This window comes from Onychostruthus taczanowskii, unplaced genomic scaffold (genome assembly GCF_017590055.1).
Source record: "Onychostruthus taczanowskii isolate IOZ18803 unplaced genomic scaffold, ASM1759005v1 scaffold20, whole genome shotgun sequence".
Taxonomy (NCBI): Eukaryota; Metazoa; Chordata; class Aves; order Passeriformes; family Passeridae; genus Onychostruthus; species Onychostruthus taczanowskii.
In genome coordinates, this window is record NW_024499240.1 from 11112548 (window position 1) to 11127496 (window position 14949).

At 41.0% G+C, this 14949-nt stretch overlaps 1 protein-coding gene across 1 annotated transcript; it reads right to left on the reverse strand.

The window, feature by feature from the left end:
- Positions 1–2237: 2237 nt before the first annotated feature.
- Positions 2238–6668, reverse strand: NDUFB3 (NADH:ubiquinone oxidoreductase subunit B3). The gene is made up of 3 exons (XM_041403312.1): positions 6421–6668; positions 4944–5085; positions 2238–2502 (listed from the first exon to the last, which is right to left on the reverse strand). Exons 2-3 carry the CDS (start codon positions 5081–5083, stop codon positions 2346–2348), a joined length of 297 nt encoding a protein of 98 aa, XP_041259246.1. The 5' UTR covers positions 5084–5085; positions 6421–6668; the 3' UTR covers positions 2238–2345.
- Between the last annotated feature and the right edge of the window lie 8281 nt (positions 6669–14949).

Here is a 14949-nt window from a genome sequence, read left to right on the forward strand (position 1 = left end):
CTCTTGTGTTCTGAAAAAATACTTGTATTCCTACTGAAATTGTATGGACAGGCTCCCACTGTAATATCAATCATTCACAGCTATCACAGTATCCCCGCTATTAAGATTCAGAAGGAAACCAGCTACCTACTGTGAATCAATATGCAGTTTCTCCTTGGATCTGTTCCACACAGAAAGTGGAGCATCATCAGTTTTATTTTTCAGACATTATGATACAAAAAGAGCTTCCTGTCTGGTATTACAATCATGTATGTTCCTCACCTGCTGGTGCCACTGCTGTTTGTGACCCTGGTTTTTGCACTGTAAAATAGCTGTGCTGGTAAGGAAGGCTGTTCTCATATAAGGACAGACATTGCTATGGTTACAGTGAAGACACATTTGGTACTATTATTTTAATACACAAGAAATATTCCCTCCCCAGGCAGGACTGGTATTATTATACCTGTGAAAGAAAAATCTTCGTAAGTATTGTATGTGTAATAATGATGAGACATATTCTGCAAAATTAGCAAAATATGTTCATCATAAATTAAAGACATTTAGGGCAGTGGCTGCCATCTGTCTATTAAACCAACAAATGATACCATCTTAATTCACAAATGCATAGACTTTACCAAAACTGTCTTGTCTTACTGAATATGCTTGATATATTTGCTATATCAGCGAAGTGGCAGGCTTATACCTTTTAAAAAGACTCATTCTACTTCATGCAATTATTAGCATTAGTAACATAGTAAAAATTATTGTAATTAACTGTATTACTTGTTTTCCTGAACAGCCATCTGAAATTCAGTACTCCCTAGAAAGTTGTCTGGGAACCAGACAGAAAACAAGCAGTGAGTACCAACCATTGAAAAATGCATATTCTGGGTAAGAGTACCTAAGGGAAAATAGAAATGTTTTGTGCCACAGACCTTACACAGTAGGTTCTTGGTTTTTCAGGGAATGATGCAACTGGATAGGAATGTTTGAGAAAAGGATTAGGCAAGAGTTTACTAAAATGAGTGTTTGCGCTACGAACAGTGCCTTGAGCAATGTCATACAAAGATGACAAACTCCACTGAACAGTACATCTGCACTCACACAGTAACAGATGTTGTTTATTGGCTCGAAAAATAAAGCTCTATTATAATCTCACTCAGAAGGATTGCGTGTGAATATGTAAGTTTAAAGAAAAGATATTTTAGCCATGTTTTGGTAGGACCTTGAATTTTTTTGTAAACTTGCAATTTGTGACAGGATTGTTTAAAAACTTCAATTTCTTCACATGGAAGTATACAATATAATTGTTTAGTGGCATTTACCATTTCTCACTTGTCTAATTTTGCTTTTCATTTTAGTGATGTGTGTCCTGTTGTTTGTGCAACGTAACATAGCCTCCTTACTTTGTTACTAGTGGCATAACATAACAAAATTTACAGTAGCATATTCAGATAATTATAATTCCTGGTACTGCAGAGGACATATACTGCCCACAGGTCCTTTTCTGCTTTAGTCTTCAGTCCAGGCATTCTTAAAGCAGTCCAGAAGCTGTTAAGATAATTTAAGGAAAACCAGGACATTTAAAACCAATTGCTAAAAGAGACTAGATGTAAAAATAAATTAATCTATAAATACACCAGAGCAAAGGAAAAAATTGTTCTCATTTTTAACATTACAGTCAAGCATGGTGGAAGACATTTTAGGGTAAGGTACAGTTACTGCTGAGTTAAACATTTTATTCTACTTTTGGCAGCAATGTAATTTTTGATGTCTGGATATTGCACAGCAGATTTTTCTGGTGCATAGTCTCTGCCAGGCTAATTAACTGTTCAATGGGGTTAAGTATAAACTTTGGTACTTTCATATACTTTGAGGCCGTCTGGAGTTGGTTTTAAAGCTTTAAGTTAATATTTATTTTTATTTAGAGACATAAGAGCAAATAGTAACAAACACTTCTAAGAAATGACAAGTCATTCATTACTACTTACAAGGAAATAATAGTTATTAAACTTGTAATAAATATGGTACAAATTTTCTCTTAAAAGCAATAAACTTCTCAATTTCATTTAACAGAATCTAGGCAGGGCTTGGAAAGAGCTGGTCTGATAGTTTATCTTGCTCTTTAAAAGACAGTACAGCAAAGCCAAGAGCCATCTTGGGTTGTTTTTTTCCCCCCAGATTGAAGCCAGTTAAATTGCTCTGGCCATGTTTTTTGATCCTTCCACAAAAGTATAATAAGATCAAAGAAACACGGGTTTGCCTGTGATAGACTTTAATATGGATATTATAAGTACAGAGTGAGCAGCAGGCTTATGTATGCTTCAGCTTATGATTAGTAAGTATTAAGTTGTCATATTTGATCTTCAGTGGTGGCCTCCATTTTTCTTTGGAGGAAACAGTGAATATTCAATGCCCAGAGCTATGATGAAAGCTGCAGCTCCCCACTTGAGTCCCCTGGTAAAGATTTCTGTTACGGTGATAGGTCTTGCAAAGCCACCCTGGTACCTCCAGACTTCATTACTAGAAAGGAAAATGAAACCAAAGGGAAAAAAGATCAGTGGAGCCACTGTGATACAAATTAACAAGAATATATATATATAAAAGAATGATGAAGGTACTTCAATTCAATAGACATTGAGGCTGTACAAAATGTTCTGTCATTTAAGTATCAGGAATTACAAGTAAAGTTCATGATAGGAACTCTAACCCTTACCATATAACTTGAGATACAAGTACTGCCAGTAAACAACACAATTATAGGAACAGAATCACCTCCCCAAAATCGTGCAGTTGTACCCTTCTGTTTCTACTCTGTAACAAATCCAAGCCCACTAGCACTTGCATGGACTGGACTAACTACAAAGGCTACTCACTGTGCTAGACAGGATGCAGCACAGTCAAATCTTACAATCCAGACATAGACAGCACATCTCAGTGTGGAGGCACTTTCTGTTTCACAATACAACGCAGCTATAGGACAGTCAGATGATTTTAAAAAGAAAGACTGAAAGATGGTGTTTAGCTTGAGCTACAGAGTATGTGCAAACTTCACACTGCTTTGCCTTGCTGTTTTTGACCTCCATTGTTATAGAAATGTTAGTCACTGCTCTAACTGACTACAAATATTTATTTATTTATAGCACAACCAGTGTAACCTATGGACATGGGTGTAGTTTGTCTCTTGTAAGGAAAAGGAAAAATAACTAAGCAATAAAATAAAAACTGTAATTTTGGGAGAAAATACTGGGGTTTGAAGCAAGGGGGGGCATATATTTATGTTCACAGATAATCCTCTTGTGCACATGGATTTTGTGACTTGAGATGAAAGCATGTTGGCATGGAAGAGTATCTCCCAGGTGCCAGTGCAGGGTCTAATTGATACAGACTTAAAGTTTCCAAATATGACATCTTTCACAAAGCTTATCTGTATTTATTATGTACATTAATGTGCATTTGCCATGAAGGTTGAAAGCAGATTCCCCGTTACAATGAACTCAGCATACCACAGGGGAGGGAGCTCTGGAGAGGGTGACTTTGAAGACTTGTGGTGCAAGACATTAGTCTGGCAGAAGCTTGTATTATTACTGAAGCAAGTAGTTTTAATTTCTCATTTGTTAAGGAAAATTGGCATGATGCTTGTACTGCCCTATAGAATTGACATACTACTTTACATGAAATTAAAAAAAATCAGAAGGAATCATCTCAAGCTTTGGGTTTGACTTTGTTCCTTCTTTGAACCCTACTATGACTGGCTCAATCCCCTTCTTTTACCAGAGGAACAAAAATTTTCTTTTATCTTGGAGGGGCAACAAATACTACAGTCCCTTTTCCAGTGTGTTGTTTTGCAGCACTTCCTGAAATTGGAAGAGTAGGCATTAAAGGTCAGGGTAATTTACACTAAATCTACAATATTAAACTGTATTTTTTTAAATTGGAATAAGCCTTTTTCTTGCTGAACACAATTTTTTTTAACCAAAGGGAAAACAAGCTTATGCTGCTTTCACTTCACAGAAATAGAGGCAAGATAAAAGTGAACAAGTCAAGTTCTTTAAGGGCTGATATTTCAAATTATTCCTATCATCACTAAAATTATGTTTTACTTTGCTCACACCTTTAAACTATTCCAAAGAAAAAGACAAAGTGCTGTCAACCCCAAATGCCTCCACAGGTTATAGCATGAAACAGCTTTGTAACAGATTATCTATTTGCTCTCCCATTTTTGTTGTAGTGATTCAAAGTAAAGCCTTTTCCGTGAAGACTCCTGGAACCGTTTGCTCATGCAACTTTTCCCTTACAGAAGGGCCAGACTACCCAGCACAAGACATTTGGTATTTTTAATTCCCCAAGATGAAAGGGTGGTTGAACAAAGTACTGCATAATTCATGATGTGGGTAAAATACATTAAGCCCTGTTTTAACAGCTGCCTAAATATCTAAAAAGGAGGAGATACTCATTGTAGAGTGATAGCATGAGAAGTAAAAAGCTGATTCTCCATGATGTCATTCACAGTTGACTGCAATTCCACCCTGTATACATGTACATTTCTTCTTTCCAAATAAAGGCCTCCTGCTGTATGTGAGGAATGCTATTCCTACTCAGAATGTCAGTGCAAGTTCCATCATCTTCCTCAAGACCTGAACACACGATCTCTTTGCAGAGAAGGACAGTATTATTCACATGTGCAGACCTAATACTACTTAGGTGTTCTGGTAAATGAGGTGTTGGTCACTGTGCCTGATCTGTGTCAGCATGAAACATCACAAAGTGCAAGGCTGCCTCCCAAGGTGTGGACACTGGTCAAGGTGATGCAAGGTTTGACTTTCATGCAAAAAGTAAATAAAGACTTTACTGAAATTCTGATCATTTTCACTGCTGTTCCTGAAGAGTTACCTACAATGACAAGGTCTGGTTGATGCCACCAGCTGCCGCATGAAGATGATTTTTGAGGCTCTCGCACTTACCGAGCCCACGGATCCCTCAGGCCGCGCTTGGCCAGCCTCCTCTGCACCTCCTCCAGGGGAGTCCCCTCCACCTTCCACTGCCTGTAGTCGGGGAGCTCCACTTTGTCATGGCCGTGGCCGTGGTCGCCTCCGTGTCCCATACCTAGGGGCAAAGGTCGGTTTGTTACTTGGCAGAGAGCATCATCTTATTTTTATACACGTGCAAAGAACAATCCCCTGCACAGGAAAAACAGGGAGGCAACAAGAAGAAACAGAGAACAAAGAGCTTTGTTCTGTAAAACAAAGAGCCAAGGGACTTTGTGCTGTGTTTCAGAGCTGGGTGATTACACACAATAAAGCAAATTTAAGCATTACTGTGCTGTAAGCCATGACCATCAATACATTCATGGAGCACCCATGCCAACCCTCTGTGCCACAAAAGAGTGTAAGAAAACCAATGGTTTCCATGTCTATAAATGCAGTTCAGCAGCACCAGCCACCCACTTCTTCCAGACTTTCCAGAATAATCACAAAGAGTTCAGAGTAAAAAATTCTGACTTAGGTGTGGGAAAGCTGTGATTGCTAAGCTCTGAAGAAAAACAAAGACTTGGCTCCTCAGCTCCTTTTCAGCTGCCTCCAGTTCAGTCAGATATAACTGTGGCATTCAACAGGCCCAGGAGAGATGCATGGACAAGGAGATGCACCTTACCCGTTGCTTGATGAGGCTGAAAAATGTATGTTCTATTTACATACACCTTGGAGAACTATAAAAACATTAAGTTTCTCTTTAAAGACAGATGTGAAGTAGAACATTTTTAGCGAGACCATGAAGGATTGGAAGAAAATGATAGCTTTTAAGGCTCCGTTTTCACAAAGCACCTGAGTCTTCTTTGAGCCAAGGTTTCCCGTTTTAGGACATACCAGGTAGCAAAGAACAGATTCTCTGTCCTTAACTTTTAGAAAATTGACTGGAATGCAGGACACAGCTTCAAAGCGAAGGTGACTCCAAGCCGTGAAGGCAAGCAGACAGATTTCTTTGCCTAAGAAAACTTGGAGAGCAGCACTGACGTTGTCATTACCCGAAAAGCTCCCCCTAAATTAGACGCCAGGCTCCGACCCTGTGCTAGAAACCCAAGGCCTCTCTGTTAGCACTATTCACTTTTCCCAAGAGAGCAGGGCATGCCCTGTCACGCACACGCCGCGGCCAGCGGGCTGTGCTGCAGCACCAGCCGGGCGCTCTCCGCCAGCACAGCCGTGCCCAGAGGTCGGACGGAGCGGGGCAGGGAGGGCACAACCCCGAGTGACGGCCACCCCCCCCTGCCCGCACGCGGACACCCCGGCGGCAGCAGCACAGCACAGCACAGCACAGCCCAGCACAGCACAGCACGGCAGCCACCCCCGCTCCCGCCGCCGCCTGCCCTGCCCGCACGCGGACACCCCGGGGGCAGCAGCACAGCACAACACGGCCCGGTGCCGGTGCCAGCCCCGCCCGCGGTACCTGCCCGCTCCGCGACCCTGCTCAGGACGCGGCGCCACCCGGAACCGGAACCCAGGCCAGGACCAGCCGCTACAGGAAGCGCGAGCCAGCCCCGCAGGTTCCGGGAACCTTCCGTTCCGGCTCTTCCCGCTGGCCCGGCGCGGACACAGAGGCCGTGGAGCCCCGCCCGAGCCCCTTCCCGGGCCGCTGCCCCCGCAGCGCTCCCGCCACGGCTCAGCGGGACCGACCCCACACCAGGAGCGACGCCGCCGGCTCGGGCTGTGGGGCTGGGGGGAAGGAGAAGCGGAGCGGAAAGCGGCCAATCAGTGCGCGGCTTCTTGCGGGGGGCGTGGCCCAATGGGCGGGCGCGTTGCTGAGGTGCGGGGCTGGAGGTGTCCGGAGGTGGCGGCGGAGGAGGAGAGCGGGGTGAGGGGGCGGCGGGGCGAGGGCCGGCGGCGGGAGCGGGGATCTCCCACCCTTCGCGGGCTGCCCGGCGCCGTCTGTCGCTGCCGGCGGTGCGGGCAGGGACGGAAGCGCATCAGGGTTTGTGCGTGCGGGGGCGCGAAGCGTTCCCAGCGCTCGCGGCGGCAGCGCCGCTCGCGCTCCCTCTCCAGCCCCTGCTGCTCCCGCTCCCCTCCGCTCGGACAGCCGCCCCCTCCCCGCGGTTATGTAAGCCCGGCCCTCCGCCCTGCCCGCGGGGAGCGGTGGCGGGGCCCGGGCAGTGCCCGCTCGCTGCCAGCCTTCGGGGCGCGCTTGGGCAGGGGGAGAAGCCGGGGGAGAGATCGGAGCTCGCAGCGAGCCCGGCTGGCGCCGGGAGCCGAGTTTCGGTGTTCAGTGGGTATGTCTTAAAAGAGCATTGGCGTTTGTTTCCATAGGAGAAGCGGGGAGGCGTCCCGAAATCCTGGTAGTGCACTGGAAGGTAAGTGAAAGCGAAGAATTCTTTTGTCAACTGCCTCCCGAGTGAGGTGGTGGCTTGTTTTCACTGAGTGCTTGTGTCAGGAGCGCGGCGTTTTGCATGTGTGGCTGTGTGACTGTGAAGTGTCAATTGCCTTAGTGTCTGGTTAATTACAATTATTTTTGTGTTTGTCTAACTTGAGCACTTAGTATGCTTCGTCTGGAAAGAGACTGGTAAAAGTTAACTACACAGTCAGTGACTTATAGAGACTTAAATTATTTCTCAATTGTATATACTACAATATTGTTTCTTTTTAGCAGACTACAAGCTGCTCTATTAATTTTTGATACTCTTATTAACATGAGAATAAACATTACAGCATGATGCCAGCAGAATTTTGGGGTAGACTGTAGTGCTTTTTTCCAATATATTTTGATGGAAATTGGCTTCTGGGTTTCAGGGTTTTGTAATAGGGATACTGGAAGTGCATGAGAAGAGTTCCAGGAGAAATGCCATTATCATGTTATTAACAGTGAAACTCTTCTAAATAGAGTGCCATCTGTTTAATCCAGACTGCCTCAGTCTGGTTTCAGCATTGAGTGTTTTTCACTGTGAGATAAAGTCTGGAAGATTCAGAGCAGTCTTCTCTTGGGATGAGAAGACACACATTTGTTTTTCTGTAATGTATGGGGGTTGGAATTGTTGGCTCTTTATTTGTGAGGTGCTTAAATCCCTATCTCACAGAGAATGCAGCTCTGTCAGAGACTTACTTGCAAAATAGTTCTTGTTTCTTACTGTGGCTGAAAGTTAATGTGTATGTGTCCAAAGTCCAGTGGTGCTGAGGAATGTGTATATTTTTCTCAGAATTTTTTTTTCAATGACCCATAGACATGTCAGATACCAGATACCTTGGTTTTATTCTTTGAGAGAAAGTCCCAGCTTTATTTGTTTGGTACTTTTTTTTCCTTGTTTGTTTGGGGGGTTGTTTTTGTTTATTTTGTTTTGTTTTCTTGGTGCTTGGAAGCCTGACTTGAGTATTATGCACAAAACTATGCTGGTATTGCTGAGTCTGTTACCAGGGACATTCAGTTCTGATCCCAGAGCATTGGCTTTGTGTGATCTGTTGTGCATGAACAGAATTGTTAACAGGTTTAAAGGTTTAGCAAGGTTTTCATTAGCTGTTTTTGCCTTCCCCCTCACCTCCAAGTACATAAAAACTCATGGTAAGAAAAACTTTGTGCAATCAGTCGATCTGCTCTACCATGTTTTGCTTCCTGTATTTCCTTTTCTTTCAGTATGGACTATACTCTTTTAAAAATAAGGCTGCAAATATGAGGGATGTGATATTTTGGGAATATAGTAAGCTCTTTGATGCTGTATCCTCAAGTAAGTGAGTCTGCATAATTTCAAGGGGCCTAAAAGTGTTGCTACAGTGTGTTTTGAGAAGGAAGCTTCACCATAATTACAGTGTCAGTCTGGAGAAATCAATAATATGCAGAAGGAAATAATATAAAAGACATTTTTATATTGTGGAAAAGAACCCCAACAAAGAACTGAATGTCCTCTAGGAAGGAAAGGTCATTGAAACTCCATGTACAAATAATCAGTACATTTTGTGATTTATGCAGTTGGTGGTTTTTTTTGTGTGGTATTTTTTATTATTATTAATTAGTTGTGGTGATAATTACTGCAAAGATTTGGTGTTCTAGGATAAAGTTATTTTGGCTTGTGTGCAGCCATGCTAGTTATGATTTGCTGGGATTCCTGCTTGTGTTGTTAAGCTAGAGGAAGGCTGCAGGGTTTCTTGGATGGCTTTCAAAAGTCCATGTTTCCAGCAATTTGTGTTGCTGTGCATTCTGGATTAACAGCTTGTGAGATTCATTGTAGGAACCTCTCTTCTTTGCCTGTGCATCCAGTATTCTCTCTAGCACTGCACAGTGTTTGGTGCTATGCTCTTCATACTTGTTTTCTGGAGTGGAGAGCTGTGTGACTGACAGTGACTTGTTTTCAGTTTTGAGGTGACAAGAAAGGGTTGTGGGGTTGTTTTGGTTTTTTTTCCCTTTAATATCAGAATACATGTTTGAACTAGTTAAATATTGCATCCTTTTTCTCCCTGAAATTGCATGTTACTTCCTGTGCTGTTGTATTAGTAGTCAGTTATGTCATTGGAAGCCTCTTGTCATTTGAATAAAATGGTTAATACTGCCTTAATTACAATAAGGATGGAAAATATATTTCTTTAGTTCACCTTGGTTTGTTTGAATGCTTTTGAAAAAAACATTCAGTGAATGATGGGGAAGGAAATTATCTTCTCAGGCATCATTAGAGAGATAAATATTTTATGGACAGTATCACAGTCACTGTTTCACCTCTGTTTTAAAGCAGTGATGGGCTGAAGCAGTATTTTTAGTTTCTTTCTGGTTATGGTGTTTGTTTGCTGAGGGGTTGTTTTTTGTTTGGGATTTTTTTTGGGCAACATAAAGACCATTCTTCACAGGAGCAGCCACACTGGTCTGATCTGTTATTCTCTCCTGCAGCCTAAAGCTCTGAGACCCTGGAATGTGTCAGGATCGTTGTTCTGAGTTCTGCTCCTCTGCCACAGCTCAGCAGGTGCTCATTTGACAGCAGGTTTTACTGTTCCACTCTTTTCTAGAATATAGGGTTACTCCTTAGGTCAGCTCTCCCAGTCTCAGTGGGGATGATGTGTTGTATGGATTTTTCTTTCGTGGATATACTTAACTTATAAAAACTTTGGAGTCCGTGTATGGTTTTTGCAGCTACTGTGTTTTCTGTCAGTAAGAGCTGCACTTCATGTGGGGTGTCCATAAGTCATTCCTCTGTTCTGTTTTGAGCCTGTTACCTGAGAACTTCATGTGATGCTCCCTATTTTCTGTATGAGGAGAGGCAGACCTGTTTGCTCTTTATCAAGCAGTTTAATGTGAGTTGAGAATCTTTAAAGATCTGGGTTATGTGTTCCCTCAAAGACTTGTCTGGGCTGGAAAAGAATTTTTGATTCCATTATTTTTCTTGATGCTTGTTTCCTTGTCTTAAGATACGAGCAAGTGTCAAGAAGTGAAGGTGAAGGCTTCCCCAGCTGAGTCTTCTTGAAGGACATCTGTTCCACAGTAATAATCACTAAAGAAACCCCTTTCAGGCAAAACTGATCTGAGCAGAGACAGTCACAAGTAGTATAGTTTGACTGCTACTTCACTCAGTTATTTTCATTTCCAAAAAGAGCAACTATGAGAAGTAATTCTTGACTTATTTAATGCTGTTTTCTACAGCAGGGGCTTTTTGAGGAAGAAAGTAGTTTGAGTTTATGCTTGTATAACTCACTGTAGATAAAATTGCAAGCTGGTTGAATTTTTTTCTCTGCACCTTTGTTTGGATAATTCCTGCTTCTAATAGCAAGACAAATAATTCAAGTGTTTTTTTTTTTAAATTTAGTTATAGGACAGATTTATGGAGTGACTCAATGGTTCTCTTTTTTTATATAGAATTCTGACTTCAGTTTTTAAGCTTCACATAAAAGGCACGTCTGATGAAATAAAATATAGTTATTTAGGAAAACCCAACTGTAAAACAAAACTCTGTATTGCCAGCTGTGCTACAAAGAAGAGAACATAAAAACCAAGATCACGGACTGGCTAAAATAGTATATAGTTTGCAAATTGTTTCAGTCTGTGCTGCAGGTTATCCAGAATAGTAAAAACTTTTTTTGTGTGATGAGTGGCCACACAACAATTTTTCTTCTATTAGTGTTACATTTTTCTATCAAATATAATGAATTTGGGTGCAGGGTTCAACAGCTGTTTTATTATTAATCAATTCAGATGATTAGTGAAAGACAAAAATACCATTGGCAAGTCACTTTTTCAGTCTTCCTTGTTTGTGTTCTGTTCTGCAGGCAGTCCAGCTTGTCTCTGCTGCCCACTGCCTGTGTCAGATCTTCTGCCTTGACCTCTTGGTGTGATTCTGTAGAGAAATACAGATTTTATGGTGAAATTTATTAAGTTTGCCTGAAAATGGAGAGCCAGTGACATTTGGAAAGAGATGCCAGTAGGAGAGGGAAAATGTTTGGTGTATAACTACTGCAAAGTGGTAAACTATTTATTTATCTCTTAGTAGTGATTATCATTTGACATTGAGAAACACCAAATTCCCTGGCTGTGTAGCATTGTTCTGCACAGGGCCTGGTGGAGGTGGTTGGTGCAGTTCAAATATCTTAAAATACTCTTTCAGGACTTCTTCTTTCTGCATTCTGTGGGGCTTTTTTTTTTTTTTTTTTTTCCTACAGGGCAAAGTAGTTAATGACTTCTCATTTTATATTGTATTGTTACACAAGCATTTGGCTAGCATTCCAAAAGTGCAAAGTGTGTGTTTTTGTGTGAAATCTCCATACTCTAGCTAATCTTACTGTGTTTTTGTTATAATTACTGTGATTCTTCAGAAAACTGAAATGGTTAGATCTCCTTTAATGGTGTCTGCATTGTGTATGGTTTGTGAGCTCTTTAAATAGTTCCACGTTGCTGTTCCTCTGAATTCTGCTTATCTGAAGTGTGTGACATGGACATTTGTGCAGACTTCATGACTGCAGTTTGCTGATTCATACAGGGCAAAAGTGATAAGTCTGGAATATTTTTCTGTTTCCATTCCCTATATTTAGTAGTTTATAAATTTAAAATTGTCATTTTATTTAGGGTCTTCCTCCCCTCTTCTGCCTTGCCTTACCCATATGTGAACTGGAGGAATTGTTTGACATCTATCTGGAAAGACAGTGAGAGAATTTAAAAGAATAATCTTATTTTTCATGGCCATTCAGCTGAGAAGATATTGGATTGAAAGATAATGAGCTGAAATATGTGTAAAATTTGCTTGCGTTTTTTCCTTCCTGTCTTAATTTATTTTCTTTTTATTCAAATAGTTTGGTTTTTTCTGAGACTTCTCGTGTCTGTTTCTTCTTTACATCTCCTCTTAGTTTCTGCTTTGTCTTTTTTGTTTCCTTTAGGTTTAAGGATATGTTGAGCCTAAGGAGAGGCTGGAGAGCAGCCCTTCTGCATGCCTGCCTCTGTTCTGATTTGGAATAGGGCCACAAGGCAGAAAAGTTGTTTTAGAAAAGGTTATGAAGAAGTCCATAGTACTTAAGTAACTTTCCTAAATATCCTAAGCACAAGATCATGGAGACACATGGGCATAAGCATAACAGATTTTGTTGTAGAAACAGCTCAAGTTAGCTTGTATCTGTAAATCTGAATATTGTATTTCCTGCACATAAAAAATTAGCTAGAATTAGAATTAATTTTTTAAACATGTGCTTTGTGGAGGTGTGGTATCTTAAGACTGGTGTGCCCCATGTGTAAGCTATAGTGTTGATTCCACCATCCCATTTTGCATTGTGATGGCTGAACATGAGGGTCAATCACCTTTTAGACAAGACATGTTTCAGAAAGTAGGAGGCTTTTATGTAAACTTAATTACAGAGGGGGTGGAGTGAGCAATTTATCAAGCACCTTGGTACATGCCATCAGAGTAGGGTAAAGAACAAAAATCTAAATGCTCAACTTTGAGTTCTGGTATCTGTTTATTGCTTTGGGTTAGAGGTACACCTTTTTTGAAAGGATACTTGATGCTTCAGTGTATCACTGTGGTTCTTCCTGCTTTAGGGTTGGAGACACATGCAGTTAAAAATGGTAATTAAAGGAAGCTCCCTACGTAGAATGGATGTTGTAGTGGTCTTTAGTATCTGCAGTGGTGGGATAGACAGATAATTGGTTAAAGTCCTTTTACTGTGGTGAAGAGTAAACTTACAAAGAAGTGTAAGTTTTGTGTCACTTACACAAGAAGTGATTGAGTTTAAATGATAGTAATGTGCCCTTTTACATAGAAATGTAAGGCATGCTTACAAAGGATTTATCGCAGCACAAGCTCATATTTCTTTGTGTAACAGCAGAGAACTTTCCATTCCTTTTTTTTTTTTTTTAAAGATGTTTTGTTGAGCCAAAACAGCACAGAGATGTAAGCTAAATATGGACACAGAGGGGAGAGCAAGGGGGGTTTAAATGTGAAGTGGAAAAATTACTAGATCCTTATGCCTGCGAGTTTGGGGTTTTTTTAACATGCTTGTTTCTTGTTCTTAGCATAGAACAGGCCTTAGACAAAATTGCTGAGCTTCCAAAACTGCTTCAAGATTGTTAATTATGTATTTGTTCTGTTTGGTAGTTATGTAATTGACAAACCACCGTACTTGATGGCCTCCAGTGTTGCATCTGTGCAATAATTTCAAATAGTAGCATCCTTAAGCTTCTGGAAGTTACTAAACCATATTTGTGGCAATTTCTTGGGAAGAGAGATGCTAATTTTGTTAGGCTTCATATGAGCCATTCTGATAGTTTTCCTCATGTTAATGGACTGCAGCAAATGGCAGTGCAAATCTTGCCATGTCAGAGTGGCAAGAGCTTCATGAAAATCTCTGAAACAGTTCTGTGTTAGCTGTGGACATGCAAATAGAGATAGGAATCTTGGACTGGAGGTTAAGTGAATGCAAATAGAAAAGAAATAACTAAAATACTAAATGGATTTAAGCTAAGCATTCATAAACCGTGTATCTGCACTGTTTATTTTCATAGACATCCTGTGACAGCAGCCTGTCCTTAAAATCACAGGTGTCACATGCATTGCATGATTCTCCATTGAACAGGAAGGCTTGGAGCAGGCTACTGCCTTGCTGTTTGCTTAGCTCTGTGTGTGTGCCAAGACTTGTTTCATGTGTTCTGAGTCTTCAGCTTTGCCTTCAGCCCTGTTAGTGTAAACACCACATGAGTTTGAGAAGCCTCTGTATCTGTTGAATAAGAAAACTTCCTAGCTTGCTTTTTGTTTGTTTGGGGAGAAGGAGAGAACAAAATTTTCTTTCTTCCCTCTACAATTTGTCTTAGAAGTTGAGACAGCAAATAAAACTTTTAAAACCGTTTAGGCATGGCTTGTTGTCTGTGCGTCTCCAAAGGATCAGTTGCAGAAATAACTGAGATGCCCTTATGCTTGTGCAGGTGTTGAGTGGACTTGGACTATCGTGGTCATGTAAGAGCAATCACTGCCTTCAGAATGTGCACATTTTCTGCATCCGTGGTGAAAATACTCCTGCAGTCATTCCTTGTGGGTGCAGAAAGGAAACTTTGTTGGATGTTGCAATTTGTGACTTTGTTGCATTTGTTTCCTCAGCCATGGAAAAATGTTACTGGGGCATCTGGGTGTTTAAATCATTCAGATGGCAGCTGTGTTCCACATACCTTGTGTTTCAGGAATCATGGCCTTAAACTCTGAGAGACTACATGCTTTGCTTTTTCCTCTCTGTAGATAAAATCCCTTCAGTTAGCTGCAGGTTTAATATGGTTTTTCACAGTAATGTTGCTGTTTACATGGCATAACTAAAACTACTGCACTAATTTTACTTCTTAATTTAAACTACAATGTTAGCCCTATATATCTAGCTTTTAATTTGCCAAATTAGCCGAAAATTAAACTCTGACATTTTTAGGGAAATGGTTGAAGATGCTCTAGCAAATTCCATAATAATGCTTATGTGTTAACCTTGTAGTTTTTTTTCCCTAGCTACTTCAGTGTTTAAATTGAGTAAAACTTAAGATACTGAGGCAGAAAAA